The 19,398-nt window shown below is 35.2% G+C and overlaps 1 protein-coding gene across 1 annotated transcript; it reads right to left on the minus strand.

Moving 5' to 3' along the window:
- Nucleotides 1–3,103: 3,103 nt before the first annotated feature.
- Nucleotides 3,104–18,020, minus strand: c4b (complement 4B (Chido blood group)). Its single transcript, XM_044117562.1, has 41 exons — nt 17,895–18,020; nt 17,343–17,526; nt 17,078–17,255; nt 16,927–16,997; nt 16,750–16,838; nt 16,588–16,670; nt 16,366–16,453; nt 16,031–16,139; nt 15,822–15,954; nt 14,755–14,867; nt 14,479–14,628; nt 14,227–14,397; nt 13,920–14,111; nt 13,343–13,486; nt 13,122–13,245; nt 11,840–11,911; nt 11,445–11,660; nt 11,235–11,349; nt 10,957–11,027; nt 10,724–10,863; nt 10,407–10,622; nt 10,252–10,303; nt 10,078–10,167; nt 9,791–9,997; nt 9,510–9,585; nt 8,789–8,981; nt 8,599–8,694; nt 8,188–8,350; nt 7,659–7,834; nt 7,394–7,552; nt 7,255–7,314; nt 7,087–7,177; nt 6,838–7,009; nt 6,023–6,113; nt 5,426–5,500; nt 5,248–5,350; nt 5,085–5,174; nt 4,117–4,221; nt 3,796–3,879; nt 3,559–3,691; nt 3,104–3,482 (listed from the first exon to the last, which is right to left on the minus strand). Exons 1-41 carry the CDS (start codon nt 17,957–17,959, stop codon nt 3,341–3,343), a joined length of 5,082 nt encoding a protein of 1,693 aa, XP_043973497.1. The 5' UTR covers nt 17,960–18,020; the 3' UTR covers nt 3,104–3,340.
- Between the last annotated feature and the right edge of the window lie 1,378 nt (nt 18,021–19,398).

Genomic DNA, 19,398 nt, shown 5'->3' on the forward strand with positions numbered 1-19,398 from the left:
TATTAAAAAAGAACACTTAATACTTAAGTCTACTGATTCATCTATTCCACATGGAATTGCTCATTGTTGTGGTTGTTTGGTGATATTTTTGCATTTCTTTGCAAAAAAATAAATAAAATGAATAAATACAGAAATATGTACTCTTCTTAATGCAAGTAAACACCCTGAAAATGTGCATCCTTATCAGTAAATGGTCAAATCCTAATAGGACATTAAAAGAGATTTTTACTGAAAAGACTCAAATTCAACTGGATTTGTTTTCCTTATGACTTAAACAGATGTGAATTTAAAATAAATGTTTTTAAGGCTTCGGTAAAAATGTCCAACCTCCAAGCAGAAGCACCATCTTATGCAATAAATAGATTTTTGGTGACATTTCTGCAAACAAATTGCCTATGACAGCCTCAAGTGAAAAGAAAAATGCCGTGAACTAGGCAACTAGTAGGTGGTCCATCTCTGTTTGATGACAGCCTACAAAAACATCTCCAACCTTATACCTTTCTGCATCATGGACCACCATCAAGCTGCTGACCGTAACCTAGCCTTTGGGCTTCACTTCAGCACCTACTAGGACTTGCACACCTGAGAAAATACACCTGGTCATGTAAACCTCTGATGTTATTTGAGGGAAATTAGTGAGATCAGCATCTTTAACAAAACTGCATTCATTTAATTTAGGTTTCATTAACATTGGCAACCTAAAGACATCTTTCACAAATTTTCCTTTGCTGCAGCCTATACATGAATCAGTCAAATTGAAAGTTGAAATCCTCCAAAAAGAAAAAAAAAAAAAATCATATTTGCTTTTTCGGTTTCGATTACTATTTTAACCAAGGGACATAAGTGTACTATTCCCACTGTTTATATTACATTAATTATTCCAAGAAGCCTTTGGAAAAAAGCTCCTTTTCTCGAATCATAGTATTGGCTGCTGACAGTAACCAAAAGTATGTGAGAAATCTGTATATTTATTTACCCTTTATTCATCTGACTTTAATGAAATGTCTAATAGTGAAACTGAAACAGTGTGGCCATTGAACAGGCTATGATTGAAGTGATGGTCAGTCCCCCCGTGTTGCTTACATTGGACCTGCTCCTTGAGATTAGAATAATATAGGCACATAAGCCTTTGCTTGTTCCTAGCCTCCTTACCTACAGCCTCCCCACTCCTGTTCGTTCTGAATTATGTAATTGCACTGAGAACCTTCTGCATCACGTCTCCTGCTTGACCACATTGAAGAGACATAAACTCTCTCTTAAGGGGAATTTTGGTCCTTATGAGGGGTATGATTGATCCAAAGCCGGCCCTCCAATAAGAGTGACTGAATAGGCCTGAAAAGAGAAAAAAAAACAAACCACTCCTTCCCACCTCCTTTTTTCTCTGGAAGAGGAGGGCAAATTCAGCACAGAGAAACCTCTCAGATCCTTGGCTGCCCGTAAAAGCAAAAGATAACATTAAAAATGAGTGCATTTCACAGGAAGGCTAAGATAAACCTAGCTGAACTGTGTTCCTGGGAATATTAAGCTCAGGTTTAAGTATAATGCAACATTATTCAGCAACAAGGACAATATTTTTTTTTTTAAATCACACAAACTATTATTATGAGTGGTTTAACCAGATTTAACAGAAAATGCAGCTTTGAATGTCTATTGCAGTCTCAAAGTTTGTTTATTATAAGTAACTTCATTATTTAGTAAAGGTAGCAAAGCATTGCTATGACCTACTGCAAATGTATTAAACATGACCCTATCATTTCCCATGGTCCATGGCCAGCACTTCTGAACAGAACACTCATAAATACATGTTAAATACACCAATTAATGCCCTGATTTAACACATCACTCCTCATGTGAATTCCCCTTTAGTCTAATCCTTATTGACAGAGGCTTCCATATCATCAATATTCTTTGGTTTGCATGCTGTAATCCCCTTTTTCAATTTGCAAGAGAGACTTTCACTAGAGTTTAAGTCAGGTCATCATGGTCACTTTAGCGCCACAAAACCCAAAAATATTCAAAACAATTGCAGATTTAAGCTTAAAATCTTCTTTTATTTCTTAAGCTAACAAGCTTGTTCTGACTGAAATCAATGCCAATGGTTTGGAGTGGCTCAACTAGAGTCCACACTTGGATCAGACAATGAATCTTCAGAGGAAGTTAACTATCAGTGTGATGACTAGGAGTGTCACTGTAGGCATGGTGCTCTTCTCAGCTTCTGCTTCATTGTTTAGCATCACCAAGTTCTTTTGAAAACCACTGTAGGTTTTTGTCCACCTGGCTCCTTAATCTGGTGACAGGTTTTGATTACTTCCTCTTGCTGCCAATTTCAGCCAACATAGATTCTGTCCTTTTGACTTAAAACTTGTGAACTTGACCGGGACCTATTCTGTCTTCTTTAAAACATTTTGGACAGTTGTCTTGAAACTGCAGCAGGAGTTGAATAATTTAAAGTCTTAGTAAATGTTGGCATGTAGGCTATAAGTGTTAGGTAAATTGTATTATTGGTATTATCGAATATTTGTTCTTTCATGTAGCCTTATAGTTACACCTTTATAATGTTTTTACTTATATGCTTTTACTTCATTTAATCTTAGTATAGAGAATGTTTTTGTGTGTTGTTTTACTTTGATTCCTTCCTGAGGCCTTCCTGGGAGAGAGCAAGAAGGCCTCTCTGAAGAAAAGCAGTGACGACCAGGTCCAACAGGGTTTATCGCGCAGCAGAAACCAAGGCCTCCCTGACCTGTTAGATAGCTATAAGACTGTCGCCTTGAAGACGTACAACTTGCTCTGTTTTGTCTGGAACAGAAGAATCTAGTGTGTAGATAACATGTGTCTAGATAGTGATTGTCATTAGCGCTGCAACTATGTGATGATTTGTTTTCCCCGCCCTTAGAGAGTTGCAGCGTCCTGTGTGATAGGGATCCTGAATGCAATAAAAAGAGAGGAGCAAGCATATGTGATTTCAGAGCGGTAGGAGATTGTAACTGAAAGCACATCTCTGTCTGTTCTCCTCACGAGTATACAGAATCCATCTCTCTTGTCTTTCTTGTGTTTAATTAATTTTTGTTTGCACCTGACAATAAGAAATGACAAACGCAAAGTATTTTTTGTTGACAAGAAGTTCTGTTTATTTCAGCTACATATCATATAACTCCAACATGAGGAAATGAAAACAATGCGTTAACTAGAAAAGGTAAAGTGGCGCTCTAACAAGTCATTTACTTTTAGTGTGATTATTACTTTTTTTCAGTTTGTGATATGTTTTTTATGCTACAAAAGGTAACTTATCCATCAGTTGTAATGTGTAAATTGTAAAGGTTAACAGATTCATGAGTCACATTTACTGTCTGCAGCCATCGGTTTTGTATTCTTCAATAAATTCATTGAACTCATTACAAGAACGTACATTTGTAGATTTTGTACAGTCGGTATCGAGTGGTTTCTTTTCCACCCAGGTGTTTGATTCCAACAGATACCGCATGCTACAAAGACGGAAACAAAAAAACAGTGTCAGTGTATTTAAAACTGTATTTTTGTTAATAAAACTATGTTACTTACTTTCCAGTTAGGTCTTTAGTGGAACCATCTCTACCCATAATCAGATACTGTCTTCCTAATTCTAACTGCCCCTTGCACTGAAGCCTTTTGGCAAACACCCGAACACTGTTGACTGTCACAAGCAGGTCTCCATCTGGTAAACAAAAAAATATATATCTTTCTAATCATATAAAAATCCAAAAAGAATTTAACAACCTCTATTTCAACTTCCCTTGATTGCTTTGGTTGGTCACTTACGAAATTTGAGGACGTCGACGACTTTAGTGGTGTACAGCTCAAAGTTGCTCTTGACAGAAATATCCTGGATTTCTAAAATGTAAGCTGGTATACAGATACACAAATAAAAATCCGAATAGTCTGTTATGGATAATAGATTTTTAATGGAACTTACCTATCACACTTTTATTTGAAGTAGCACATTATTTAAAATGAGCCTTTTTTTAATTTATTGGATTGTGTCTCTCAGTAGTTATACAATTATAAAAATGCAGCAAGTCCTCAGAGTTATTTGCCAACAATATTTTTGTAGAAGAGCAAATTCTTGTAGAGACTACTTACCATAATCCACTCGGGGGGAGAAGCATGCATGTTCAAAACGAGTGCTCTTTCTTATTTTTTTATGTCGGATAGATTTGAAGGTCTCTTGTACTTTATGACAGGGTCCTAAAGAAAGCACAAAATGACATTTGTGTTCCATAAATGAAATATGCTTAACAGAAATTAGCATGAGTTCAAATGACTTTTCTTAAATCCTAGAATACATAAATGTACTTTCTTGATGGGGCAAAACAGAAGAAAAAAAACAGGCGAAATGTGGTGTTAAAATGATGTCCAAGGTCACAGATTCACAAAATAATGTTTCTGGACTTTAAGACTCAGTACATGTGCTGTCTGATCATTTTTATTTCAGGTTGGTTGTCCAAAATGTATAGTGAAACTTCAGTGTCCAGCTAAACCAATTAACAGAGGAACTCCTTTATTCCATCACTCTTTTTACACACATAAACATAACAATCCCCAGGTCTGATTTTAAGATGCTTTTTAAAAAATCAGTTCAAAAGTGATTATGATTCTGCAATTCATGTTTAGGTACAGAAATATTCTCCTGTTAATAAAAAATTTGTCTGCTAGGAAAAGCATTGTGAGGTGGAAAATAGTGATAATTAATTTTCACATTATTTTAGAAAAAAAAGAAAAAGGATTTTATGCATTTCAAATTATTCCTCTTTATGCCAATGATCATTATTTTAAAAATCTATGCATCCAATTGCATCAAATGTGTGAGTAAAGAGAATCCGCATGTATGTAATATAATCAGTGTTAATGGAGGCTGTTCTGAGAGAGCCTCAGAGAAAATTGTGGGACATTAGTGAAAAAGCAGACTCTTAAAGGCTGAGGAACACAGCAAACAGGTCAGAGAGAAAACTGTGGAAATGATGTGTTTGTATAACATGAAAAAGGTAAACAAATATGAATACGGTTAGATACTGTATATATGTGTACATATTTTTGAAGTGACTGCCTACTTTCTGCACACTGGCAAACATCCTCGGAGCACAAGGTGGAGACCAACTTGCTTCTTCGTGAGGGCGAGTAGAACACGGTGCACTTTACATCTGCAAAGAAAAAAGAAAAAATTCAACGTAGATGACATCAAGACGTTATGTAAAATAGAAAGGGATATATTACCAGGTTCATAGTAATCATAGAAGACAGCTGGGGCAGGCTGTAGAAGGCCCATTAGCACCATCTGATTAGCAGTAAAACTCACACATTCCCTGGATTCATACAGCTGGAGACAAAGAGAAAACCCATGTTATTACTGGACATGCAAATTACCCTCATTTTAACTTGATTTTAACCATACCTTATTGAAGTACATCAGCAGTCTTCCAGATGATAGCTCATAATGACTGATGTATTGCTCTGGGGGCTCTTTAAGCTGAGATGTAAACAAAAAAATCAACGCTCAGAAATTAGACAAAAAATTTATAAGGGGTAACTTCTGGATTCATTATTTTTTTTTGGTCTCTGCAATAAGTAAGAATTTGAATACATGAGAGCAATAGATGATTGGATTGTAGGTTTCTATGAGGCACCAACTGGTTTCAACTTTATTATATTGAACACACAACTTTATATTTATTTGTAAAATCTTGTGTTTGAGTTTGTAGTAATAAAAACATGGGGGGAATTTTAATTGCAGATTGACCAAGTCACTGGTCTCCAAAGTCTCCTTATTAGTAAAATGGACTATAAGTTAGTAAAGAATTATCAGGTAGTTTTTTTCAAAGTATTTATCATCTCGCAGATGTGTTTAGTTCATGTTTTACATTTACAGTTAGAGGTTTACATCCCTTGAAGAAAGACCAAAGCAACCTTTCTGGAAACAAATACTAAGACATGTATGAAATTATTCCTTACACTGTTAAATGAGCTTTGAAAAGGAAATAGAACAACAAACCCTTTCCAGGTCTTCAACTTTCACTTCAAATCCACTTAGTAATGTGATGTCTGCAATGCCCATTCCAGTAAGAGGGCTGTTTGGGTTATAACTAGGAAGAGAAAATCAATAAAAAAATCTTCAAATTTTCCGTGTTCACCTTTTCTCCTTTTTGTAGCAGCAAATTGTTCTGACAAAACATATTTGACCCCTTGCAGAATATTTACTGGGATTTCTACTTAGAATTTTTTTTACTTAAATGCAACAGTGCGACCATGGACCACAGTGCCTGGCCAAAATATTATTCAAAGTGCAAAACAGCTGCAGACAAAAAAGAATACCTGTCTCACATTTGATGCAAAATCAGACTAATAACTCTGGAGACTCTTGTGAAATTGTTTTGTGAATTAAGCAGCATAGTCAAAGTCCAGATTTAAATCTGTTTGGATGTTTTAGAATGTACCATACAGAGACTATTTTTGTTTGAAACACTGTCTGGCCTAAAATAAATTGCATAAAAACTTGGCTCAAGTGTCCTTCATGTCGATGTAAAAGACTCATGACAATAGTTGCAAAGGGATAATTGCTATTACTGCAGGTCCTTCTTGGTGTAGCTGGGAATTGCTTTGATATCAAGACTAGTTTAAATACCTTTTTCCCCCAGGTGAACTAAATCCTTATTTGAAAACTGCTTTTTGTATTTACTTGAGATATCTTATTTCTGAAACTGCTTGATGATCTGGAATGTGTATTTGGGACAAGAGTGCAAAAATAGAAATCTGTAAAAGGTCAAATACTTTTCACAGTACTGTGTGCACAGTAGATTATCAACGAACCTGACACAGACAGTGTAAGTAACAATGCTGTCTGAATTTACATCATTTTCAAGATCTCTTCTGCTTCGTGTGAGAGCATCAAACCGCTCAATCGCTGATCGTGCTTCTCTGATCTTCTTTCCATCAGAAGAATCATAATCGTCGTAGTAGTCATAATTTTCTATGATCTTTTCTGCAAATACGGAGATGTTGGTAAGCATAAAGTGTTATTGATGTCTGTTTTTTGATTGGTATTGTTAAAAGTCTTACCAGTGTATTTTACTTTTCCCTCCACTTTGACACTGATATTGAGTTTGGAACAATCGTCCTCTGGGTCCAAGAGATGGTAAACCTTTACAATCTGCAAAATAGATTTACTGTAAATTATAGACATCAATCCTGAAATACACACAGAAAGGGGAAATGAAAGCCGCTCACTTTCAGCTTGATATTTCCTTGTCCTCTCAAATCTACTGTAATGTTTTTCCCTCTAAGTTTCTGAAAGAAAAAGGTTAAAGAGAACAAAAATTACTTGAGGAAGACATGTTCCTTCCTAATAAATGTGTGAAGAAATTACCTGCAGGTCTGTTTCCACTCTTTCTGCTGCGTTTTTCAGTTCAAGCCCAAGAATGTCATTTTTTTCTGGGGTTGTGAACTCTGCTGTTACATCAACGATAGAATCAATAGTCTTTGCTAGCTCATATTCTGACAAGGCCTCCAGCGCCATGTTGGTGTCCTGGCCAGAGACAAAATCTTTTAACTTGTCCTGCTTTTGCTGACCATTACTAAATGTATTACGACAAAAAATTACAAAACTTTCTCCAAGAAAAGAGGATTGTTACCTGAGTCGACCGGTAGCCCCCTTTATAGTTTTCTTGGCGGACTAACCAGCAGGCTGTTAGGTTTGCCCATTGAGTGTTGTTATTTTTCACTGCAGCTAGAAGAGCGTATGCTGTTGTCTCAATTGTGATGGCTTCTTGATTGGTGCTATTTGTCCACATGTAGCAACCATTCTCGTCTGATGTTTTATTTTATTTTTTTAAGAATGCAAAGAAAAAGAACAAAGTTGCATTTTTGATTCATACCAAAAGTACTCTGTCTTCAATACTGCTTTGTAGTAGCCAAAAATCCATTGGCTGAGAGGGGAGACATGACAATGTTATTGTCCTATATTGACACATGAGAAAAAGAAGACATCTTGGAAATTCTAATCCAAAGAAGGTTTAGTCTGATTCTCTGTCAAAAACAAAATCACATAATTTTCATATCTTCTTTCAACCTCACATTTGTTGTACATATATAAAAAGAATGTGCAAAACATTTTATGTTGAATTTGAATCCTATACTCAGCATTATCTTGATTCAACATGCCTGTTGTCACCATTGATTGAAGTTTCTCCCATGCACGTAGCTGACTGCTCTCCTTTGGCTGGTCAACTGATAGGCAATACGCTGTTAGAGCCACTGCATAGGTATGGCTCAGCTCTTCAAGTTGGGATGCGAGATACGTCGTTGCCTTTCTTATGGATGCTTCCTGTAAAAAATTTGTAACTTTTTTACTGTTCTTTTTTTTTTTCTTTGCAAAAGTGTTACTGACAGGGATTCTTTAAAATATTGAAGTACTGTAAAACAACAGACAGAATACAATCGATTTGCAATTTGGTAAAAAAAATAAGTGTACGCTGGATACCAACAAGAATAAAATAAAACCAGCAGTATTGTATGTCCTATTTTTAATTTGGATTATGAAAGACAAAAAAATTTAATCTTTGAAAATCTCACCACTTTATTTCGATTTTCAGATGTGTGAAATGGAAGGGACCGGATCAATGCAAGAGTGATGAAAGCAGTCATGGAGGCATCTTGGTCTTTCCCTTTCTATATAAAGGAAAGGCATACAGTTCACATGAACTAGTTTTTCTCTAATTGCTTAAAGTTTTGTCAAATTTGTACACATCCCAAAAGGGCTTACCAGGACATTTCTGTGTAACATAGGTTCTGGGTCTTTGAATGAGCCATCACTCTCCTGCACTGACATCAAGTATTTAACAGGGTCTTGAATTTCTTTTGGTTGTACGACTTTGAGTAGACGACCCCGTTCTCCGTCACCTTCTGTTTGACGCTCCGCCACCAGTGACAGAACTTTTACAACAAGAGCAGTTCCCCTTAGGAAAATCAAATACAAAAATGAGTAAGAAGTGGTTCTTAAAAGTTCAAAGATCTTTGTTAAAATTCTAGTTTTTTATAACCAATAAAACTGATTCCCTGATAAATGAACTCAAACATATCACATCAATGTGATATTTATCCTGTAAAAATAACTGAGACAGACATATGTTGTAAATAATCATTTACTGTTATTTTCATTTAACATTGGAAATGAAAATAATGTTAAATGATTAGGGTTTTAAACAATTACGAGCACTCTCCTTCAAATAAAGTGTTACCAAGCTGTTCAGTAATATTCTAATTTATTGGATGTATCTGTAGTTAAAGAATGTGTAAAAATGGTCTACAACTTTACAATTTGTTTTGCTTTCCATCATTAGTTTACAAATTTCCCACTGCAAAATGTTTTTCAATTGAATTTAAAGGATAAATATTACACTCAAAGTAAAAAAAGTTTTGAAATTATATATCATAAAAAGGGGTAATTTCCATTCAGATGGAAAGGGCTTAAAATAATTACTCACCAGTTAGTGGAAGCCACAGTATAAAATCCTCGATAGGCTCCATCGAATTTCTTATATGTTAGAAGCCTTGTATAGCCTGAAAATGATTTGACCAAATGAGCAGCACATAAGTGAGTAATGCAATGCCACTGAGCCCACCATGCTTACTGGCAACCCTCATAAAGATGGAGGGTTTATTTTAAATTACAGTTTAAAATAAACTGTAATTTGACAAAACAAGGAGCAGACAGGTTCACCGCAAACAGTGATACTAGGTATATAGCTGTGTGGTGTTTTCCTACCATATTCAATTTGATCAAAGGCATCATCTCGGGCCCCAGCCTTTAGGTCAAACCACTGGTCACTCAAGTCAAGGTAGCGCATGGCTAAAATTGTCGGTGTTAGTCTCATCGTTGTCTGTTCTAAGCACCCTGTAGGTAGTACAATGAGCTCCAAAACTTTTTCTGGAGAAAGGAGATTCTTAACAGTTGATCTCCCAAATCCATTCCCTGTCAATGAGAGTGGTGAAAGATTTAGACACATGTCATTTCTGAGTTGAATTGTATTCCTGAGCTTAACAGCAACCCACCTTCCATTGAAACGAATATATTGGAGTTGGAGTCGGGGACTGTGTTGTCTGGCAACGTTCCATCAACATGTATAGTCCGTGAACTCTGCCCTGTTATGACAAAGAGGTGTACTTGAAAATAAAACACTTTAACAACAAACAAGAAAGAATCACTAAGTAATAACCAAAACTCACCTTCTAAATAAAATACATCTGTTTTTTCCATTCTCTGTATTAATCCCTCAGTCTTCAACAAAATTAAGCAGAGGAATCAATTACTTAGTTTATATCATTGTACTGTGTTCTTTGATACTGGAAATCATCATTTAGCAGAACTCTTAACCTCTTACCTTTACGTTTAAGTTTTTCTCCAATGCATCTATTCCCATATCCCCTCTAATATCATATAGACGTATTTTAATTGGCAGTGAACCAGTTACCATGGGGACAACTGAAAAGGAAACAAACTGAGAAGAGTGGTTCTTTACAGTGATTTCAGTGAAGGAGGTGGTGGTGGCGGAAGCAGGGGAGCAGAGTCCTTCAGTTTGTTCCATATGTACTGCCACCTGTACAAATGCATGTGTAAAAGCATAGCCATGTCACTTTCCTTCTAAATATTTTTGACTAAACGGTTTTCTGAAACAATTATTCTATATACTTTATTTACCCGTAAATCGTTTTCACCATAGTTGTAGATAACAGGTGAAATAGACAGTTGTTCAAACCTTTTCACTGAGTAGGGCAGCCTCAGAGACACAAATGACTCTTTAAAAGCCCTGATCTCATGAGGCTTGACAACACACAGGCCTGAAATGAATAAAGCAAGGATAGGAGTTTATTTGGCAAATATTTAAAAGTTATTCTGAAGGAATGTCTTCTTTTTAGATTCTGCTCTCTTACCTGTTTCTGGAGATAAAGTGACTACTTGAATTTCCCATGTGGTGATAGAGTCAGGGAGCGCCAAAAAGTGACTGAAACATTTTCAGTAACATATACTTTAAAACACATTTGTATCAATAGGTTTTAAAAATGTTTATGAAAGGTATATAATACCACTGATATAAAGAAATATACTCAGTTTGTACTGGACAAAGTGAACCGAACTTATCATTTTGGCATTATGCAACAGTGGATGTAATAAACTATTATATATACAATCCAGTATTATGCCGTCTTACCTTTTCTTTCCAGTTACCGAAAACTCTTTGAATTCAAAGCTTGGGGGGAAAAAATGTCGAACATATTGATCAGCAGTATCCAAAAAGAAATCTTCAATCGCTGCTGTTGTTGCAGCTAGAGGTAAGAAAAAGGTACTTGTTTGTATCGAGCTTCTAAATTATATTTGGGAAATGTCACATCCTTTAATTAAAAACAGGGTATTATCTTACTCCTTCCAAGTCCAATCTGAACATCCTCTCGCATCTTTTTCTTCCTCAGCTTCTCAGCTGCAAGGCAGCACTTTAAGAAAGCATCTGCACACGTCTGATTGTTTTTCACTAGAAGGACCCTGCGCGATCTGGTTTCACATGTATATTCATTCATTGGAATGTGAGAAAATGCGTGTGTACAACAGATTTGCAGCTCCGCATCTTCAAACTCTAAAGCTGGGGGAAAAAATATATATATATAAATATATATATATATATATATATATATATATATATATATATATATATATATATATATATATATATATATATATATATATATATATAGTATTTAGTATTGTTACTACATTTATTATAATAGTATCAAAGCAAAAAGGTTTGGCCTGAAATTTTACCCAATTTCCTCTTTTCTTCTTGAAGGTCCACAGCACGTCTTGATCTCACATGTTGTGATCCGCACCTAAAATCTGTACAAAAATATTGTTAAAATATGATCATTCAGAAAGTATGAATGAAAAGTATCACTCAGAGGCAATTCAATTAGGTTTTGCTTAAATGCTATCATCTTACCAGCAGCTAACTTCTTCATTTAGTAAAAATAATTATTTGATTTTTCCAAAACAGAAACAAATGGGAGGTAAGATTTGAATGTACCAAACCAGACCTTTACCACCGTAGGGTGTTTTATTTTTTATTATTTATTTATTATTTATAAGTCTATTTAAAATTAATTCTAGTTCATTTCTGTCCAATGTTGACATATCAATCGCAGTAGATTGCAGACCAAAATATCTGTGCCAAGTTTCTTTCAAAGATGCTAGGACTACAGCTATTGTTACTTTTATAAATTTATTAAATACTATAAATAAATACAATTGATAGAAATTGGTGGAAACCCCAAAAGATGTTTTTCAAATCAACATGGCTCTATGTATAAATCCATAAAACCTTTAAATTGTGAATAAACTTATTAAACACATTAACTGCAAAATGTCAGGTTAGAACAGTTTCACTAACCACATTAGTCACTGATTACTGCCAGACCTGTCAAATCACGGACTCACTTTCACAGGACCTGCCTATCAACATGAAGTAGGCTAAAAGAGAAGTCTGGCTGAAACCAAAAAGGAAGCATTGAGATTTTACTAAAAGGTCAGAGTTCCCCCTAGATGAACTACATGTTCTTTCTTTGTATATGAGGTTTAAAACCTGCATATTGGAATAGTAACAAATTTGTAAGTCAGTGTTCAACATACTTTATTATAATGTAATATATTCAAACAAAATAAATTAAAATAAATAAATGAAAGACAAGTCTAAATCTTAATTGAGAATACAGAGAAAGATTTATTCTGTTTGACATCAGAATCTTATGTTCTCTAAATCAGCTAGAATCCAATATGCTGGACTATAAATTTTTCACAGTTCTTCCATACTTATTTGTGTAATCTGCTCAAGCCAGATTCTCTTGACAGAAGTTTGAGACACAATCAGTAAAAACCAATTTAGCTTTTTTTTAATTGAATGTCTCAAGTCAAATTCCAAAAAGTAGATATAGCATGGATTGATAAAATAGCAAGTTTTGAAACGCAATAGAAGGCCTATTCAAAGCCACAAGAATAGATTGCAATAAGGAACATAAGATCTCACTTCGACAGGAATTATTTATTTTCTTACCATGCCTCCATGCTGATTTGGCTTGAGAAGAAAAAGAAAGGCCAGCATCAATGAGCACTTCTGTTGGATCAGAACCTCCACTATAAGTACAGCCAAGGTCATATGAAGCCATGGTAGAAAATATCTGCAAAAGTAAATTAAGTATTTCAATTTCTATTTCAGAGAATTCCAATAATTAGAAAAAGAAAAAATAAAATAAACTTGTCTGCAGTGTGTATTACCTGTTTGGCTGTCAATTTATTATCAGCTTTGAGACCATAGAATGCCTTATCCACACCTAGCAAAGCAACTTTAGCTGTCTGACCATGTAAATCTATTTCCAGCTTAACTTGTCTCCCTGGTAAAGGCTGACTCTTATGTTGAACCTAAGGGAAAGTAGAGATATTGTTTGCTTTATCATACTTTAGATACAACCTTATGAAATCACTAAATGGGATGAATTTCCAACACTTATAAATGTCACATAAACTCAAGTCTGCAGTTTATAAACTTCCAACAATTACCTGTCAAACAGGTAATTGTTTTGAAAAACAAATAAACAGTTATTTGTTTGCTCTCACAAACAAAAAACTGTTTGTGAGAACTGTTACAAATAATAGACTTGTCGATAGGCGGTATCGAACAACCGCCTATAAAAGAAAAGGGGTTTAAAATAGAATAATAGACTGTTACAATAGATTTACAAATAATGTAAGTCTATTGTAAAGAAATCATCAAATGCCCTGAAATGGCATAAACTGGGTTAATGTTCGGATTGTCAGCGGTTTCTCTGGACTCTTATCCGTTCTGGGTACTCACTGTGACTTTTATCTCACATTCATCCGTGACATCGACCCACACAGAGTCAGCAATGATGTTCCCATTGTCGTCATGATAGTAACCAATTAGACGGAAAAACGGAACCATGTCAGCCGTTATCAACACATTGCCTGCAGTGAGTGTACCATGGAGAAGCGAGCCTTTTGTTATTATCATCCCACGGCTTAAAACCTGCAACACATGCAAGTTACTAATAAATTATCAAAAATGTCATACACTGAGAAAATTTTTTATTTTTCTTTTTAACACATGCTACATGTCAAAATCTAATTTCAATTTTTCTCACCATGTAATAAATGTATCCACTATTGTTTGGTACAGTTGATGTGCGAAATGTTAGAGATAGGGTTTCACCCACATGGTAAACCTTGTTGGTAAGTGATATGTAAAGATAACTTCCTGTTGGTGATGAAGCAGGTTTAATAATTTTGCTCTTTTGAAGACCATCTGCTGAAACCTGTAAGAGACAGAGGCTTGATGAGTAGCAGCATAACAAGACTAAATGTTAGTTCTTGTAACTGTGTGTGTAAATGCTTACATCAACTGTAACCGAAGAGGTAGGATTAAAATTAAAGACAGAATACACTCCCCCATACTCATTAGTGATGTCTGAAGCCTGTTTGGATCCTATGGAAATATTTACTGGCACACCAACCGCAGGGGTGCCGTCAGGGTATCGAACAACCGCCTATTAAAGAAAAGGGGTTTAAAATGACCATAAATAAACAAATGGACAAAGATAGAATGAGCACAAGATGGAATTGAATGTTGTATTGTAATTAAAATGTTAAACTTTTGTTTCTCTCTAACTTACCACCACTTCAACTGGATATCGAGGAATAACATACGACCGAGTTCGAGACAGGTCTATGCTGTATTTATGAGGAAAGATGGGAAGGTAAAGTTTTTCCTCTTGTACTTCACCATCTAAATAAATAAATTCACACAGTAATGTCACTTTTTTTTGCACATATGTACACACTGATATTCAATATATCAGAAAAAATACTCAAATAGATTCATAGTTAATAAAAAAATGAAAAGCCTTAATAAAGAGAAAATACTCGCTCCAGCTACTCTAATAATTTAATTTAATCTAACCTAACGCACATTAAAAGCACAACACGTTCTCACTTTGGCTCTTCTGCCACAAACATAATGCTTATCTGTTTGAACATTAAATATATTGTCTTTGTAGTGTATTCAATTAAATATAGGTTTGAAAGGATTTGCAAATTATTGTGTCCTTTTTTTTCATCCCAACTTCTTGGAAATTGGGGATGTAGTTGTTGCTTTCTGCATTTAAACCTATGAAAACAGTATATAGTGTATCTATTTTAAAAAAAACTTTTTCAGTGTTGAATCTAATATTTATCTCGCACTTGTGATTAGATTTAAACATTGCTATAACCTGATAATTAGTATATAAAATTGAAAGATGCACTTTTCACACATTTGTGCTAATAAATGTGTAATGTGTAATAAATGTATGCTAAGTTAGCAATGTAACTTAGCAGACATTGCTAAGTTATTTTACACACATATTTTTTCTTCAGTTTCACTGTGCCATTTTCTAAGCTATTCTGACATCTTATTTTTATTTCCTATTATTTGTGTTTATTGCACAAATAATATTCATCCGATTTATTCGAGTCACCAGTTGCAGTAATGGATGAAAAAGTATCTTAAAAATAGCAAGCACAATAAATGAGCTTGATCAAGTTAAGCTGAACGAATATTAGTGTTAGATACACAGAAAACGCTTTTCCATTTAGTAATTATAATCACCACACATTTTTAGCTACATAACAACAAGATTGACAAGACTTTTGGAAATGAATGTAAAAGGTGTTGAATGTAGGAGACTGTGGGAGCTTTTACTTTGAATGTTGGTGACAAATACTCCCACGTAAAGCTGAGATCCACTGTTCTGCAAGTCAGAGAGGGTTTGGTTCAGCTGTTTCCAATCAATGTCTTTTAGCTGAAGAGTAGCTGTTGCTCTTCCGTCTATAACCTGCAAAAACAATTTTTATTGTTATTTCCCCAAATCTCGAAAAGCACAAACTGTAAATGGAAAGTTTTTTCCTCACCGAACCAGTCAGTTCCAGGCCACTGATGATGTGAGGTGCTTTTTGACCTTTTGTCAGAAAACCAAACAGGCAGTGGTAAGCACCTTTGACTCTTTCACCATATGAATACCTAGAAAACAAAGCACAGAGAGTCTGCACAAATAAGAAATGCCTTATTAGTACCAAAGACAAGTTTCTAATGCCTAGGATGTGGTTAGGCCAAAATGTTCATATTTCCACTTGAAGTGTGGGTGAAAGGTCATATCCTGAGTGTGGTGGCCATATTATTGATAAAGAACATTTAATTTCAAAGGAAAACTTTCTGCAAGATCAAATGTAAAATAATTGACACTTACATTGCTGAAATGGTGAAATCAAACTGTTGATCATTCAGCAAAACGTAACGCCGTTCTGTTTCAATGCTCACTTCAAAACTCGGTAAAACTGTAAAATGGATGAAATAATGTGACTTTTCAAAAGGTTTTTTACTGTTTTACATTATGCAGTATTTTTTAAATATAACATTATTGTGTTTGTGAATTACTCTGAGATGCATTTCTTGATAAGATTTGTCTTACCAAACTTTTGAACTTTGAACTCTCGTACAGCAGCCTTCGCTTCATCATCCTCATAGTGTGCTGTGATCTTGAAAGTGCCCGACCTACAGAAAGAATCTTCTAATTACTTAAGATAATGTTAATGCATGTTCCACAGTTTATTGTAAATCTCTTTAAACATACTCAGAGACACTCGGTATTGGGAAATGGCCTTTGAAAATCCCTCCATCTATTTTCCTCCGGGTCTTCATTACTCTGTTTCCGGCAGCATTCTGTTTCACGCAAAATGCACACATTTTTAGATTAAAATCTTCTTGTAAAATTTGCTCTGAGTTTTGTGGGTCAAACACATCTACTCACAAACACTGATATGTAGACAGTTGCTTCATGTGGTCTAAACATGTGATTAAGAGTGAAAATCCTGTACTTCACTGAAAATAAAAGAGAAAATAAGAAATGCTGAACTTGTTGACTCTACTATGTTGTTAATCAAAGTTTTTTTTTTTTTTACCTTTCTGTGTTGGGTTGTACATTGGCTGATCAGTTTGTATAAAGATATATCCCCTGTGTTCTGAAACCAGAACCTTTGTTACTTTCCTTTTCCGTTCATCGACGATCTCTGCCACAAGCTCAAGGTATGGTTTTTCTGAAGATCGTCTCTTGCTTTGTGACCATTTGTCTCTGTCTATCTATAAATATGCAAAGAAAACAAACTTGGTAAATACAGTTATTTTCTTCCAGAATAATTTTTTTTTAATGTAAATAACTGTTCATACCATTAGCTCAACAATGTTGATGTCACTCTCTGAACTACATCTTGTCCCTTTCTTTTCAGACATAAGTTTCCCGTTGTCTTCCAGGTATACATGAACACATTTGTTGAGGTATTGACCTCCCATCTGGACTAGCACTTTCTCTTTGGCACCCACATGAAAGACACTGGGGGCTGAGATGAAGAATCTGTGCACAAATTGATGACGTTTAAATTTTGTTGTATCATTTAATGGCATCCTTTGCATTACCTGCATTAAATGCATGCTGATAAACAATTGTAGTGCAACATATTTAGCATTTTAAAAATAATAGTATTTAGACAATATTTCACAGAAAAAAAAAGTTATAAGGAATGGCTATTGTGGAAATATTGTTCAGATTAATTGTAAACAATAATTTGATATTATTGTTCACTGTTAGATATTGCAAATCTAATAGTTGCACTATCTGCCTCGATATACGCAGTAGTTGTTAGATATGAAATATCTAACAACATCTAACTATATCTAACTATTAGATATTGCATTAAAATAGATCATTATAATTCCATTTACCTCTCTCCCAATGTGTCCTTCAGTATTGAGATCAAGAGAAGCACTGAAAACAGAGACCACTTCATTTTGCAGCTCTGTTGTTCTTCCTGCTCTGACACAGGCTTTGGCGTAGCTGCGGTTTTATAGGTCTCCCAGCCTTTTATTTCTCAATCACTGGCTCTCACATTACTCTCAACTTTTTCTCCTCTGCTGAGAAAACTTTGAAATGTCTTCTGAAGAAACATACCACTCAGATAGCTGTCTATTTTTGAACATACTAAAAGGCAGCAAATAATTACAGAAAAATAGTATATGAATGAGAAGGTAAATTGAAAGTTGCCTTTACCACACTTTGGTTCTAGTGTGGGCGACTGTGGCTTTATGGTAGAGTAGTTGTCTTGTGATCGGAAGGTTGTAGGTTCAATTCCAGCTTCCTCCTGCCACATGTTGTTCCTCTGGGCAAGGCACTTAACCCCAAATGGCCTACTGATCTGCGTATCGGTGTATAAATGTGAGTGCGAATGGGTGAATGTGACTCTAGTGTAAAGTGCTTTGAGTGGTCAAAATAACTGGAAAAGCGCTATATAAATTCAGTCTATTTACCATTTGGTTTCTGAATTCATATTAATTAGGAAGACAAACAAAAACATTCTGTAGCACATGTTGCAAAAGATGGCTCAGAAGATGGGTTATATCACTCTTTGGCTCACAGTGGGAAAAGTGTTTACTTAGGTTTCACAATGTGTAACCCTCCTCTTATTGGTCATTGCAAGTGAACCACATTTCCCCAAAATCATGTGATTTACAAGAAATCAAGTGCTATCTATTTCTGCATGAGTAAAAAAAAAAAAAAGTGTTGTCTTAATAGGAGTTAAGAAGAAGTTTATCTGAAATATCTAGCTACAGCTAATAACTTTTGCAGTTATATATTTTACTATAACTAATAAAATGTGAATTTTTATCAAAGCAAATCATTCACACTATTGAAGTTTTGCATTATTTGCTGTTATTGCAGCCCTATCTCTGCCCTCTTCATACATTCTTTTATAGTTTACATCTGCTTATCATTGTAGTGCTACTGCTGGGTCTGGTACCTGTCTCCAGCAGTCATTTGGCATAAGGTAGGGAACACCCTGGATTCCTCACCAGTCCATTAAAAAGCAACACAAAGATGTACAGGATAATCAACCACTAACGCACAGTCTCTCTCCCCCAGGACAATTAAGAACAAGCAATTGATGTATTAAGACAGTTGGATGCCAGAGTATAAAAAGGACCCATGCAGGCATGGGGAGAACATTGCCTCCTTTCTACTGAAAGGTGAGGCAGGTGATGCATGGGTCTGTGCAGTTCGATACTCTATTTTTCATTGTAAAAGTGGCCCATATCACTGACCTGTACCGCATGACTCCTCCACCCCATTCAGTTGTAGATTCATAGGACAATGGTAGGTACCAAAAGCTGGCACCTATGTTGACCATGTTATTATTAGGCTTGGCAAACACCATGCTGGCCTGACCTAACA

This window comes from Gambusia affinis, linkage group LG05, assembly GCF_019740435.1.
Source record: "Gambusia affinis linkage group LG05, SWU_Gaff_1.0, whole genome shotgun sequence".
In the NCBI taxonomy this organism is placed as follows: domain Eukaryota; kingdom Metazoa; phylum Chordata; class Actinopteri; order Cyprinodontiformes; family Poeciliidae; genus Gambusia; species Gambusia affinis.